At 26.9% G+C, this 17,011-nt stretch overlaps 1 protein-coding gene across 1 annotated transcript in view; it reads right to left on the reverse strand.

The window, feature by feature from the left end:
- LOC148234873 (uncharacterized) overlaps positions 1 to 17,011 on the reverse strand; it is a 125,637-nt gene that overhangs the window by 79,683 nt on the left and 28,943 nt on the right. The window contains exon 2 of the mRNA XM_088185456.1: positions 11,788 to 11,865. Within this exon, the coding sequence (XP_088041582.1) occupies positions 11,788 to 11,845 (58 nt within the window). The 5' untranslated portion in view covers positions 11,846 to 11,865. The remainder of the gene's footprint in view (positions 1 to 11,787; positions 11,866 to 17,011) is intronic.

The following is a 17,011-nucleotide window of genomic DNA, read 5'->3' on the forward strand; positions in this document are numbered from 1 at the left end:
TCAATTTTTAATAAAAGAGTAGTTCAAAAGAAAAACATAAAAAAATATTACCAGCCAAATTCGTTTCAGGTATATTGAACTTTCACCAAAATTGCATCGTAAATTTTTTTTTAATTTAAATTTACAGAATTGCTTTAACGCGTTATAATAAGTAATATATTATATATGTATGGTTATTAAATCGAAATCGTTTTAATGAAAGCGCTGAAATTTTATGGCAAAAAAGGACGTCAAGTTCAAGCAAATTTTATGGTTTATCTCCTTGTTTTCATCGATTATAACGGTTGAATTCTTCACAAATTTTCACTATCAGGTTGTGAAATCAATAAGGAGCACTTTTTTGCAGCTTCACGCTGTTTGAATGAGGCAATCCAAAGAAAAACTGTAGGTAAAAAATATTTTACAACTAAATCGTGATTTTTTGGAAAACAAAAACCACGCTGAAAGAACAATGTTTTGTGACTGTAGACATATTTTACCCCATAGGGAATTTCATATTTTTTTGGATTGTATAAAACAAATATAGATATTAAAAAAATAATTGGTGAAAAAATTAATACTATTTTTTATTATACCTCGTATAATCAAAATGAAATTAGTTTAAATATATTATAAATAATTAGGATTTAATAAAAACTAATTTCTTCGATTGTCAGACTAATTAATAATATAAAATATACGAGTTGGTTATTATATTACTTTAAAATATTCACAATAACAGTCTTTGATTAAATGAGTGGAACGATGAGGCAAATTACCGAATACCTTAAAATCAAACTGGATAATCAATATTGTCTTTTAGTGTATTTGTTTAAAATACTAATACAAAGCTTTCTATTAACAATATTTTAAAGCTGTTCAGAATATGTTGAACGAATCATATTTCAAGGTAATATGACGCACCCAACTCCCGCATTTTTTTTAAATAGTGAAAAATTATATTTCTACGTATACTATTAAGAAAATATATGCAAATAATATTACTTACTTTGTAATATATTCTTACTCACTGTAATATAAATTTAATTTTTTTATCCATGGCAAATTTTTATTATTGCGATATCTCCGGTTTATACTAAACTCAACCTTTTCTGTATACATGTTGTATGTCTGTTTGTATTATATTCACGTATACAGTACTGAATGTTTATTACTTAATATCACGTTTGGAACTTTGGCAGTCGTTTTGAATGGCCTATATTTTTAGCCAATACGTCGAGTGTCAGCTATCTCGTTTTTTGTCATTTTATAAACGTGTTGTGTGCCACATTTTTTAAAGTGTCGAAATTTTGGCATACAACATTTTTGTCTCGACGTGACATTTTACACAATATAGTATAGAAAACAATAAATTTCTAAAAATATTATGCGAATATTTGCGTAATGCTATTACGCTTAATATATTAAAATTTAATTGATAATAAAATTGCTACTACCTTATCAAAGGTTTTTAGGTAATGAAAATGGAAATAAAGCAACGTTTCGTAGAAACTTATATTAAAGCAACCTACTGTTTTAATTTAAATGTATACTTAAATATTGAATTATTATTATTGTAATTTAAAAACAGATTTCTCAGATACAATTATTATTTATTACATGCTAAGATATAAATCCTAAGTATTACGTATATGCCTTTTTAAATTTTTATTTTATTTTTTTACTATTAAATACTTTCGATTAGTATTAAAAATATTTTTAATACATATGTATGTAATTTTTTTAAAATGAATATATAAAAAACGAGCAAACAAACTTTATTAACATTGATAAGGCTTTAAATAATGGCACTATAAATATTTATTATTAATCTGTAACTACAATATACTGCTCATAAAATATTAATGAAAAAAATCATATATATTTTTTTGCGAATATGGGCTATTTTACTTTTTACGATAATGTACTTTGGTCCCTCGCTGATTTTTATTGTTGTATTATATGTGTATTTATATTTAAACATTAGAAATCCTGTGAGAATTATGCTCCATTAAATGAATGTTCTTCATCATATTTAGACCGTAAGCCGATTTGCTGACTTTCAAACGAGTTACGTCAAAATGATGAAAACGAATATTTTAAATTCTAATCTCGTCTGAAAGCTCGGTAATTGCTTTTTAATCTTTAGACTTTAAAACCGAGCTAATAAAACCGTTTCCTACGAAAAATTAATGGTATAATATTTAAATTTGTAACTTACATATTTTATAATTTATTTAGCAGAGTAATAATAAAATAAGTCACATATGTATTCTATTATATGTCTATATTATAGATAAATTGTTATATAATAGACAAGAAAAATTACAAAGCTTTTCGCAATATCACACATAATAAATAACGTTTCAGTTTAATATAAAGACTCATATATTTTTATAGCCTGTTAAATATAGCACTGAGCTGTAAATATTTTATTAATTTACTACTCTTAATAAAGACATAATTTACGTAGATGTTTTATATACTTGTTTTTTTTTTACATATTCGTCGTTAAAAATATTTTATAGTTATAGGGCATATGTTGCCATATTATAAATAAAAAACAACGGATAGCAATTACGATCTTGAATTGACGAATGTGACATGAAATTCGTTTCGGGATTAATGTATACAAATTTAGGGATTTGGAAACGTCCGTCCCAGAGGGACGTGCAGATTGCCTGCCACGATTTCAATATGACCCTTATTGCCTATAGATAAAAATGTTTTTTTGTGATAGTAAAAAATAAATTGACCATATATTGAATATTGGATGATACCGGATTATATCACGTTTATTTTTATGTTATGCAATAAAAATGTCCGGCGGGGATAAGGGTAGAAAACACGCTGGCGATTTTATTCAAAGACAAATTATAAATGCGATGCGGTCCAACATCGCAAACTTCATTTCACTTGCAAATTTATCGTTTTTTGCTTTATTAATATGAATATGGATGTTCATTCTGCGACATATAAAATTGCGGAATTGGACCATTTTAAATTTTATTTGTAAAATGAATAGATATTGGGTTGAAGGATATAATAATTATATAAGTAAAAATAATTATATTAAACGCATACTGCATTTTTTTTTGTAAAAAAGAAACAACAAAATTTGTACAGTACAACATACTCCCCACCACGAAAATAATAAATGTGTTATTATTACCATATAGAAGTCTTACATTTTAAGCATATAATACGCAATATGTAATTCAGTGTCGCAAATTAATGAGTTGTTCAAATCTAAGTAAATGTTGACTGACATTATTGTCAATAATATTCAATAGTCAATCCCAGGGGTCCGTATTTTTATTCTGAAGAGCCGGATAAAAAGTATTTTAGGTTTGGTGGGCCAAAATGCTAAATTTAAGTGAGTTGGAAAAAAAATAAGAATTATATATGTATTTATATATTTTATATTCTAATATATACTTGCCCAATATTTGTGTCTTTAATAATAAGCATTACTTAATAATATTATGTAAATGTTTTTTTTTGGGATAACATTTTATTAAACTGGGGTTTAAAGTTTGTCACTTCCTATTGGTAAAATTTATTAAAAATGGTCTTCTGCTATTATTGACTCAAAGTTGTGATTTTATGTACTTCATCTTTGAAAATATCTTTTCTCAAGCAAAGACACTGAGATTTAAAAAACTTGATTAGTACTCGAAAGCATTTGCATTTTTATTGAATTGCCTATTGATGTTACTCACAATGTACTCAACACTTTTAGCAATTGTTTTCACCAAAAGCCCGATATATTGAAATATAGCTACAATAATCATACACGACTTTAATAATTAACCTTTGGTAAATGACCTTATTTTATTTGGTTTAAATGAGATACTTGTAAATTGGCTTCAATTACAGCCTCGTCTTATTTTAACCCAAAACTTTTAAATGAGTTATAGTCTATGGCAAAACTATGTTAAACTTACAGAAAAGATAACAAAACTTAACATTGAATTATTTATTTTTGTAATAGTTTTATTTAAAAATGTGTGCTTAATTTATGTCATTAAACATGGCTTTGCTTTATGTTCTTCAAGCAACGTGATAATTAATGATAAATACAGATTCGCTTTTGTTGCTAGTATATAGCATTTAATATACGATATAAAGAAAAAAGTGCACATAACATTATTATGCTAACATACCCCCCACAATGAAAATATTTGAGGCAAAAAAAATATGAATTAGTAATGCAAGATTTTTATTGCTAGATGTTGTTTTTTTATACTTAGTTGTAGAATATTTATTAATATATAGTAAATAATGGAAACGAAAAGGTCAATTTACACAATTCATTGAATTCTATAAAAACGCTCCGTACGTTTGTATTTGATCCTTGAAACCATATCTGATTTACACATAAGTACAAAAAATACCATTTCCAAAGGTCTAATTTTTGTTTTTGGACCACTTCTTTCAAATAAAGTGACTTATAAACCTATCAACAAAGAAACCTTCTATATCAACTCCAATTTATGTAATAAGTCAAGAAAATTGCCTTTTCGTGCGTTTTCTAACCCAATAATCAAGGTAGTACAGTAAAACATCCATATAATTTGTATTAGCAAATAGATTTTTATATCGTCAAATAAAAATATGTTCTACTATATCCCAGATCTGAAGGCTTTCGCGGATTCGTTTGAATAATACGATAGGCGGATGTATTTGCATATCACGGGGGTCGAAGTTTATATAAATGTTCGAGTCGATTCCGGCTTTAGTTTGCTTTGGTATATAATAATCCTTTCGGCCGGGTAAAATAAATTATCTTATCGGTATAGAAATCTCTGAGGGTGTATTGAATTCGATTGAGCCTGAAAAAACACTCATGAGATTATTAAATATTAAATATCGATGGGTATGTATGAAAATCAAAGACTCATGAATCTCTGGGGGTATCTAAAAGCAAATGTTTTTTTATGTATGTATGTATAAAAAAATCTGATTTTGCAAATTGTAAGGCTTAAAAGTGTTAGCCGGAATACGTGTCCAATCCTGTAGGGGTATCATCTGACAAGAGAAGAGGTTAAAAGGGCGTGAGAAAAAAGAAAAGTTTGGCTTGAAGAGTGATGAATGGCTATATGAGAATAATGTGCGTGGAGAGAAAAATGGGATTTTTTTGCTGAAATCATATTTCATTGTGTGCGAGAATGATACACGAACGATTTCTAATTAATATTTTTTTTCCATTACTACAATTTTTTTTCTAGGAAAAAGTAAATGGATTTTATATTAGATTTATATACATATGTACTTATATAAAAAAAATATGTTGTGAAGTAATACCATGACGAAGCGTGCGAGCTTTTCGCAATTATTATGCAATATTATACTCCACATGTTTTATATTCCAAAGGTTCTGTGAATTATCTGTTTATAAAGTTCTTTACTGTTTTTTTATACTTTCAAACGAATTATCAGTTACACAGAATGAATAAAATTAATTTAACATTTCCCTCTTTAACACTTTTTATTTCACAGCATAATGCTTTACGGCTATTTGACCCGTATATTTAATAAATATACATTTAAGAAACTCTAATTGAGTTTTAATTTACTCTTTATTTCAAAAGAAATCTGGCTTTATCTTTAAAAGATATTTTTTTAAGAGACAGTATATATTTATTTAAAAACAAATATTCTTTCTTTAATTGCTTTATATCTTGATAAAATGATACAGCATTATTTCATATTTGATACAAAGGTAATATTCTATTAAATTTTTTTTTTGATATAATTGTATAATATAATATTTTCTTGAGCGCAATTTTTACATCTTATAGCTTCGAAATTGTCATCTATTTGATTGCTATGTTTTTATGCAAATGAGAATGCAATCATTTTATTTATTTTTTATTCGTATTGTATTTAGACAATTGAGATAAGAATAATAAAAAATTCATTATATGAAAATCAAAGACTCATGAATATATCATCCACGTATCTATTGTATACATTAAAATATAATTTCAGTATAATTTTTAATTGAAATGTGTATAATATATAATGCATTGATATCAAACAATATGTATTTAAGAAGTAATTGCTTGTATAATATAAAAGCCAAGGTCTATTAAGCATTTTGTGAGAAAGCCACATAATAATATTTACTAGACCAGTGTTGCTGAAATTAGATTTTTTTTATATATAATGTATTTATTAAGGTTCTGAATATTTTTAATATTTAATAAATACGTAATATTTTTGCCTTTATTTTATTTTACTTTCCTCGTATAAATTATAAAACTTTTGAGGTGACAAGAACTGGCTTTTCAATTACTTACCCTTTTACTTGGCTCCCGAATTGTTTGCAAAAGTTAAAAATGAAGTTGGACAGCGCTGTCCTAGACAAAACTTTCTCATACTACTTTTGCTACGACATTGATTGTTTTTAGACAAACAAAATTTGGTGAAGCATGAAGTGCTCAGACTATAATTAGAATAGCGTTTTTCAAACACCTTGTTTATTTTGTAGGTAATACATAGTAAAAACAGTAATATATTTAAGATTTTTTAACACATAAAATAGTATTAATTACTTCGATTATTTTGGGTCTTAAAAGTCAGATAATTCTTGAATTATTGGACTAATTTAATTTAATTTAAATTATAGTTTGTATATCCTTTTATTCAATCGAAGATGTTTCTTTTTTATATTATTCGTCAAATAAATAATCATAGATAGTATTGCTATAAATGCTTTATAATCGAGCGTTTTCATTGCGGTCATTGAAAGGGTTAATTTGTAGCTATTATTTTTTATTCAAGAAATTATATTACGATGTTAAAAAATATATTTTTGTCATGCGGCCCTGCTTATAATCACGAAAAGAGTATTTAGGAGCAACAAAGGAAAGTAATCAAAAAGTATTACATTAAATGTTATTATGGTCTTTAAGCGCTCTAGACAATAGATTGCTATGAAACTAATAAAAATAATAAAAACACAAAATGATAAAGTTGCGTTTGACTCTGCTTTTGCGGAATTAGGTTGGCGTGAGTATAAACAAAACGTTGTTTAGTTGTTTGTTGATAATAGCTCATGTGCCACATGTACACAAATAAACAATGTTTGAAAAAAATGTGACAAGGGTCTCAAGTGATATATGTATACTTGAGATTTTAAATCGCATAGAATTTCACTTTGCGGAACACTTTTCGAAAAGCTTGAAATGTTTCTATTTCACTGTAAGTCTTATTGTTCTCTTTGAAACACCGAACCCTTTGAGCGTAATACTAAAATGTGACGTTGCAAAAATTTCATCTTTAAAAATAAAAATAAATAAACAGTTTATTTTGTATAAAAAAATCAGATTTTAAAACATACATAGAATGCTGTATAGCAAAAACTTGCTTGTACCCACCAAACCCCGACGGCTATCAGTCTGTATGAGCCAAAATTGGCATCTCATAGGTCAGACCCTTGTCACCTGTTTTGACTATGCACAAAGGACCAGCTCGTCGGGATTACGAACATATTAAAATGCAAAGAATTTAATAATAGACTCGGAAAGCCTTCTGTTTGAGACGTTATACCATTTGACCGCCGCCATTGAATTTTTTGACTCAGTTCAAAACATGAGAAAATTTTATCCGTCATTTGAAGCAATATTGTAAATTTTCAATAATGTTTCAGAGAAGGGAGATAAATCGTTAATAAAATATTTTTACTCTCAATTTGCATGTGAAAATTGTTTATGCATGAGATTGTTCCTTTTTAATTTAATTTTTGTTCAGTTTTATATATTTTGACGGCGAACGGCGTGTATACAAATTGACAAGTAAAACTAAATACCGGGAATGAAAATATCTGATGGAAAATGTTTACATTTTTTTTATTAAAAAACGTGAAAATATGAAATATGAATGTATCACATAAAATTTCTTGATAAAATAAAGGTATATACAGTATTATAAAAATAAAATAAAATAATTTTATATAAAACACAAAAGTTTCTATATTTATTTTAATGCATTAAGAAAACGTTACAAATCTATTTTTATGTAAGAACTGTTTAAAATGATATATGCATATAAAATATTCTCAAATTGAATTATATACAATGAAAAAATGAATTAAAAACATTTAAATAATAAAATTCAATTAATATATATGATATAAAATAGTCCATTATTAGCTACAGCCCTTAGTCGGGGTTTCGCTTCAGCGTAGACTGAACCCCAACCTCCTACCTGGGCTATCGCGAATGACAGATGCGAGCGAGTAAGCCCGCGCGAAACCATTTACGGTCTTCAGACTAATATAATATTGTATATGATAGAATACGTTACATATTTCAGTTTAAATAAAAATAAAAATATTTATTTTATTGTTTTTCGACGGAGAAACAATTTCTATTCTAAAAATAATTGTTAGAAATATTCAATCAGATGTGATCGTGGCAAAATGGATCGCTTACGGTAGTTTAAGTTATCATTAGCAATATAATAAAGTAAATTTTGTTTTTGCGTATGTCGAAGTACCTTATATTATCCATACAAATACATCAATCATATCTATTCAACAAGGTATTTCATATTTTAAAAATAAATATAAAAGCAAATTAAACTCTCCTTTTTTCTCATATTATAGATCGATTTTTAAATTAATATGTAATTAAATTATCTTATGTTAAAAAATATTGTATCTAAATAATATATTTTGCACTATTATTTGTGTTATATAGATGATACATATAATATAATATGTTTTTGACTAGATAGAATACGACAGATCCCAGCTGTCCTAATGAAATCATAGCCAACAATAATACAACTCGATACGCCAGTAAAGACTCTCAGACTTCCGCCTGATAGCCGCATCTACATTTATCAATGTATCTGGTAAGTATTTATAAAATAAGCTGTTATCAGTTTTTACGGTGTATTTTTGGCTGCAAGGTCACACCCCTTCGGCGTCAAAATACAAAAGTAATTTATTTTTTATTTAAAACGATTTTTTGTTCCTTTAATGTGATAAAATAATATATGTATATTTCATGATACGATACATCACTTTCTTAAATATTCTAGATAGTATCTCTAATGTTTTAATAAAATTTATTTTATGGTTATTTTAAATAAATTACATACCATTAACTAATTTCCATACTTAAAAAAATAGTTGAGGTTTCGTATGAAATAATAATCTACAAACGTAAGAGCGATATATTTATTCAGATGTACATATATAGGTATACATAGAGTTTGGTGTATAAACGCCACTGAGAATACTGTAAATCCGCCCCTGTCGATGTAAAGACGTCCTCGTTTTTACGACACGTGTTCACATTACTTTATCTCATTCCCAACATACATTTAGCAAAATTTGGGCACGCGAGCAATTAAATTTTATCGGCGGCTCGCATGGATTCGCGCATTTACCGCAGACGCTCGGGGCCCCTTTTTATTTTAGCATTTTTCTGTGGGTGTGGGAAGACCCCTTGCTTACACTCATTTCCGAAGGGTTCAAAGGGTGGAAATACCGCATTCATTAGCGGAAAATTTCGCCGGCGTAAACGCCACTTCTGACCCCCAAAACCCTTTCTCATCGAGTTGCGAGTGTGTTGTGACGTTAACTATTTCATTAACACTCGAAGGCGTCCATTTGTTCTACGAGACATAATTAAAACCGATTATGGAAGATACTCGAACGGTAGGTCCTTTGGTCCTTTGATGTGACTGTTATCGTTTTATTAAACGATCCGGTATGATAGGACTTTACATTTCACCGTTAGTTATGATATACAACATGATGAAATTATACAAGGATATCTACCAATTAGGATCCAATTTATCAAAGTAACTATTGAGAAAATTTGAGTAGTTTATGAATGACTGAATAATTCAATTATCTAGTTCTAGACAAACGATATTTTTTTTTTTGATAGCATGTACATACATATGTATATAATATATTTACATGAAAGTATAACATTGTAATTTATTTTATCAATCACAAATACTTTTTTGAGATGAATTGTTTTGTAATTACAAATTAAAATTTTACGATTGTAATACTTTACTTTGCATTCTAATAATTAAACTATTTCGTATTCAACAAGAGATTTTTCAAGTTGCATTCTCCACTATATTTGTTATAAGTAAAGTAGTTTTAACATATGTTGCACGTAACTGAATTTTATATTAATTACTTTTTCAAAACCACTAAATATGTATTTAAAATATAAATAAATTGCTATTTTAAAATTAAATATTTATTAAATTATTAAACTTTAATCTATTATAATTTATGTTGAGTAATATATTTTATAATTACTTAAAAAAATTTACTAATCAGTAAAAATTCCCAAATGAAATAAAAAATGATACCCCAGGGGTAATGATTAAATATCACGAAAAAATTATTTAGTTCGATTTTTTTCGTTAACAAATCTTTGTGTGTAATAAAAAATGCCATAAATTTGCTGAAGAGCGAGAAACTCTTAATTGTATAATATTGATTTAACTTATAAAGAAGTTATTAAAATATTCTTTGATAGACACGTATTTTAGAAATAATTTTTATTTATTTGTGATTTACGTCTATATTTATGTGATCTTTACTGTTTATATTTGTTTTTTATTCGCAACAATAATACTATTGTACAATATTCACAAATGTTTCTAATATTAGAAATGAGGAAGCGATAAAAGTGCTGTTGCTGTTTACAATATACAATATATAAGCAAGATATTAAAAAAATAGAATAAGTCATTTATGTTCCGTTATTGTATGTGTTTGTATACAGATAATTTTATTTATAAGTGAATTTTTCTTAAAAATACAACAAAAATATAATTTATGATTTTAGCATTATATCTATATAATAAAGTCTTATAAAACAACGTATTATACTTTTTATTTTCATTCAACGACATTCATTTCAGGATTACCTAATTTTATACGGCACATTTCTTAAAAATCTTATTAACTAATATATACTAATTTAATATATAGTAATCAGGAAGCAATAAATTGTCTTTTTGATTGCCATTACAAATATTAAAAAATCATGATATTTGGGGAAAATTAATGCCTGAATGTTAATAATCAGAGATAAATTATATGATATTGTGTATCAGGATATTTAAACAGTTTAAGGTTTCGATTTTTTTTAAATATATATATATATGTGTAAGCTAGGACATGTTATAACATGATAAAGCTAAGCTTCTGTAATGTAAAGCAATATGTATTAGACTTTATTCCACGCTACTCATCGCAAGGTCCGCTCACGACCTTTGGAGTGAGGACTCTCGCTCGTGCTATTTAAAAATGTAGTAGCATGTAGTAAAAATATAAATTAACTCTTTTTTACTTTCACAGCTTAAATTTATATAGACGCTCCGCCATTGCTTATGTATAAATAATATTTATTATACGCTTAAACAATTCCCTAGATCACCAGCTTACACGTAGTGAGTCGCTAATTTGTTGAACAAGTAATGGAACTTTTTGTATAACGACATAAATAACACAAAAGTACTTTCACGTGCCAATTTTACTCCCTATAGATACAAACTTAAGACATATGTATTTATGTACATTTTATGAATGGAAAGTGACAATATATCGATATTCTGTATTTCAATTTATTTGTATTCGCATCGCTTCGAGAGAAAGAAACCATCGCGACACAAGCGTTGCATTTATTGTATTTTAAGGCTACGAGTGTTGTAGGTTCAATATGTATTTTTGAATTTTAATATACACGAGAGTGTAAAAAAATAATCAAAATATACAAATACGAATGAATAAATGTATGAACATGAATTTGTACTCACCAGAAGGAGACGTTATTCTGTTGTTGTTGTTTCCACGTAAGCGCATAATCCAAAGCATAATTGAAACGTGTGTGGAGTCTGAAAAATTAAATTAAAATGAGAATCGTGTCAAATAAATAATTTGTGAAGTTATTGGCTTATCAGCCAATTTGACTACGATGATCATAACTATTTATAATTATGTAAAATGATTACCCGTCGGTGCCTCGCTGTAGTGAGGCACCGCAGCTAGCTGGGTGATGCGGGTACCGGGCACTCGGCTTTATTATGTAATATAATAAAACCTTTAATATATGTAACTTCAAATTTAATAAAATGTAATCGATCTTTTACCGACAAAATATATAATACGTAATATGGTATGAAAATATTATTTCGTTAAATTATAGATATTAAAGTATACAGCACAATCAACTGTCAAACACAGCCTGGTCAGACGAATTACCATTGCTGAGTTTCTAACTAAAAAGAAAAATCCAGAGTTAATAATCTTGATTGAGTCTTTGTTACAGATTGGGTTGCTAAATCTGACCCGTGGGCATAGGTAAACCTTTTAGACTTAGTTAGGGGTACGTATAATATATTTTGTTACCCATTATAACCGAGACAATGTTATCTAAGCGTTACCCGTATATGTAATATATACATACATATTTTAGGGTAGTAAAATCCTCAATAAAAGCGGTCCTGATGGAGATACATTGTCTATTGTTTTCGACTATATTCCATTGATATGTCGCTTTCAAATTATTATTTTGAAGGTCGAATAACTCGTCAGTGTAGCCAACCGATATATATTGACACAGTTTGTCATTAAAAGTTATGCGAGTCGTTTGAATAAAAATATAGTTTTATTATATAATACAAAAGAATTGGACTGTATTGACACTTGTTCAATATAGGTGTTGTTATAAAATGTTGTTATAAAATAAATAACAATCTCTATTTCGTACAAATTTTGCATGATAAAACATTTTAAGCTTTAAAGAGAAGGGTATTATGATTTTCAAAATAATGAGCCCATATATTTTGAATCGACTATTAATACAATAATGCTGCTTAGAAAGTTGTTGTAAATTTATGGCTGTAACAGCAAATATAATATACAAAGATATAAGAGTGTATATAGGTGCTGTTATATTGTCTGAACAATTTCTTAGTTAGACATAGATATAAAACCGTAGAAACTTACTATATAATTTAAGACTAAAATAACGTACTGTAATTATAAATCCTATCAACCATAGTTTTGCTATAGTACTATGTATATATGTAATCTGGAATGTTAAAAACCTTAAGCAAAGTTAAAAGCTCTTAAAGTTTTCTTAATTAATTTTAATAGAAAGAGTTGCGAAATATAGAAGCGTTAGAAATATAAAAGCAAGAAAAATAATTAATCTTTATTAAATCATATTAAATACAAATTAAATAATCATTTATATGTTTAAACATATAAATAAATTATTAATATAAATAATATGTTTATAAAATAAATTAAGTTGAAAATAATGTATACGTATGTATGTGGGTCTTATTCAACTAGTGCGCATCAATAGATTGCGTCACTACCGTCGCGCTCGTTAGTTTGTGTATCTCAAACGTAATATATTAATTAAAATTTGAATTATGTTTCTTAATAAAATAGGTCACCATAGTGGTTATTATCATAGTCAAACACTATTTTAATAGGTGAATATATAATTTGAATAATAAATAATTTATAAAAAAAGTATTTGCATTTCGCACTTAATTTAAAATTAATATTTTTTTCTCATACTTTGACAATCGCGGCAATAAAATGAAAATATATTCAATGTCTACCTATTTCATGTTTAAAACATACATCGATTATCACAGTTGTTTTAATTTAAAAAAAAATCAGCATGTTTGTAGCGCAATAATGTCACTCCCAACATTAAAAAAATATTGTTTGTATAATAATAGCATATGTTTCTTATTATTTAATTCTCTATTAGAAAGCGTTAATACAGCGTAGGCGTTATAATTGTGCCTGATATCGTCGATTCTAATATAACGTTAGTCATAAAATTCAAGATATTGTGTTTCGTACATTTTAGAATAAAATTAATATTATTTTTTATTTTTTATTTTAAAATATTAAACAATTTTTTTATAATTTTTATAAAAACAGCGAATGATAATTTGATTGTTCTATAATATATATAATACTAAAAACTTACTTAAGTACTGTTGTAAGGATAGCGGCAAATTAAATTAGTCTGAAGTAAAAATAGACACATAGTTTTTTTTTATTATTTTAAATCTTAAATAAGTATGTTCTTTATCGGTTAAGGTTAAGGTAGATTGTAGTAGAAATTTCTAATATTTTTTCTCAAAACTTATAATTTTGTTCAATAATACGATAAGCGTTATTTAGCCGAGTATCGAGAAATTTCAAGTTTTTCATACACGAAAAATGAAGCTCTGAATATAAAAAAAAATTTACAGACGACTTGTTTGGTATTTTTTAATCTATTGTTTGATATTCTTTTTTATTTGATAACAGATACCTATTTTTTATATATATGTCTATTTTATTTATTAAAATTAAATTGAAAGCATCGTGACCTAACAGATTACTCCAATGCGTCACGATCATTAAAAAACAAAACATGGTATTATTAAAATACACAAAAAATATAATACAATTAAATTTAATTTACATAAATTTGTATACAAAAAAATACATCTTAAAATATTTCAATAACTGACATTAAATATAGTAATAGATCAATGTGCAATGGCAAAAAAAAAATTAAAACAATTTTTATTTAAAATTGTTAATGTGGGACAGACATGTTTGATCACATTAACATTATATACTTTTTATCTATTTTATTTTTTATTATGTACTTACATACAAGCCATTGATTTAGGATTTATGAATATTAAAAACGTGAAATACGACGACATTTATGATTCAAAAAATGATAACGAGGGTAATATTCATCTTCATGTTCTTTGTGCAAGATAATAGAAAGATAAAGCCAATGTGAAATGTAGATCAGTTTTGGAAAATTTGAATAACCGTATTCAAAATGCGAACAGTTTTTAGGGGGTTTAAGTACTTAACCTTATCGTCGAGGACATGCCATGGTTGTATTAAGGTCAAAGGTTCTCAAGACACCATTTTTCATTCGCATAACGATATCGTCCGAGAAAGGCAGTTAAAACCCTCGGTCTAATTAAGAACTTTCGTACGGAGCCACTCGAAGGGTTTGTGTTCGAGTTTATTCCCCGCAATAGAAATAATCGTAAACTTGTTCAATTACAGAAGCAACAAAATGGAGAGAATATTATCTCACTCTTGGCGTTGTGTGTGAAAGAATAAACGGTATATCTGTATACGAGCGCAATTAAGGACGCAAAACTTTTTTATGTAACTTTCTTGCGTCGTATTAAATAATTTTCAATTACATTGCTCGCTTTGTCGACGCCGTTTGCTATATTTGTTTAGAATGGATAGTCGTTGTGAATTTTCAGCGGCAAGCTATACAATCGCCAAGTTGGAAAGTCTATGTAGTTGTTTTAAAAGGGCAAAAAAGTTTGTCGACCTTCATGCCGAAGCAAAAATGCGAATATCTATTTTCCGCAATATAATCTCCACCAGAGCGAAAGTACTACGATGAAGACTTTCAGAAAAAAGTTTCAGCATCGATTGCCAATTCGTGCAAAGAAAACTCTGTAAAACAATATAAAATATTTAGCTATTACCCACAGGTCAGGGCAAAAAATATTTTTTTAATAAAACGATAGCACAACTGCTAAAAATATAGGTAATGATAAAGATATGTGTACTTTGAAAAGTTCTCTATTTTTGATTCTCTTTCAATTTTAACATACTTTATCAGTGTTTTATGTACATTTTTAAGTTGACTATATTGAAATAAAAAACTATATAAATGGACTTTGTGAAATTATATCATTATATAAATACAACACAATAAAAGTTTTAAATGTATTTCGAACGTCTATACATATTATTTTAAATTACCCAGGTATATAAAACCTTAAAAAGTTTTTCATACTATGTACAAATCTAAAGAAAACAAGTCATTAACAATAAAATTATTACCTAAAACTAGAAAGTTTCTCTTGCCCTACATTAATATTATATATTATTTTAATAAATAATAAATCACAATTTAATAATAAAATTATATACTGTACCAACGATAAAATGGCGACACATTGCGTGCAAATGTTTTGACACTGAATCATGCAATGTTTTTACGATTTGATAAATTATATTATAATATACCGAAAAGTTGGAGTTTTAATTTAAATTATTGCATACATAAAGTTTAACACTTTCACATATAGCATCCGTTCTGAGTTAGTGCAAGCAAGAAATCGCATAGCAAGAAACAATTTTTTTTTATATAGTTAGATATAAGATATTCTCTATAAGCTGAAGTAGCTCATTATTTAATACATAATATGTGCGACTAACCTCGATTCTTAAATTTATCAGTACGATAAATATCAATGAGATTATAAATAAATCAAGGTGAACCTTATTTGTGATAAATGATCGGAATTATAATTATATACAATAATCACTAATTAACGACACGAAAAAAGTTGAAAAACACTAAAGGTCAATGCAGGTTAATTATTAACTTATAGTCCAAAATTTTCGAATAAATATTTTTTAAATTCATTTAATTCTTTCCTGATTCAAAGAATAATTGAAAGCTTTTTTGTACTAAAAATGTTACATATTTTAATTAGTTGTGTGTTAAACTAGTAAAGTATATGTCTGCTTCAACAGTTTCCTCCTCGTCTCCCGCTTTTAACCAAGAAGCTTCGTAAAACAAAGATTCTTGTTTCCCGCGAACAATTAAAGATAATAAAGATAATGCTTATTTTAAGTAAAATAAAAATATGCATAGTGAAACAACATATTTTAGGAACGCCTGTGTTACTTGAAAATTCTGCTTTGTCACTTGTATATATTAATTAAAAATTTAATGGTTTCGTGTGATTAATTAATTTAATCAGTGTCAAAATGAATAAACTTGTTGAAACGAAAATTGCGGTATTTTGCAGTAAAGCTATACAGTTAACCGCATATTTGTAAGTTATGCCAAACTAACGAACGATTAAATTATTTAAACATTTTCAACCGTCCATAATATTTCATATTTTAGGTTATTATTTTAGTCAATATTAAAAGATTTAATTACTATTTATTATTAAA

This window comes from Plectrocnemia conspersa, unplaced genomic scaffold (assembly GCF_051122295.1).
Source record: "Plectrocnemia conspersa isolate PC_06_02 unplaced genomic scaffold, ASM5112229v1 ptg000005l, whole genome shotgun sequence".
Taxonomy (NCBI): domain Eukaryota; kingdom Metazoa; phylum Arthropoda; class Insecta; order Trichoptera; family Polycentropodidae; genus Plectrocnemia; species Plectrocnemia conspersa.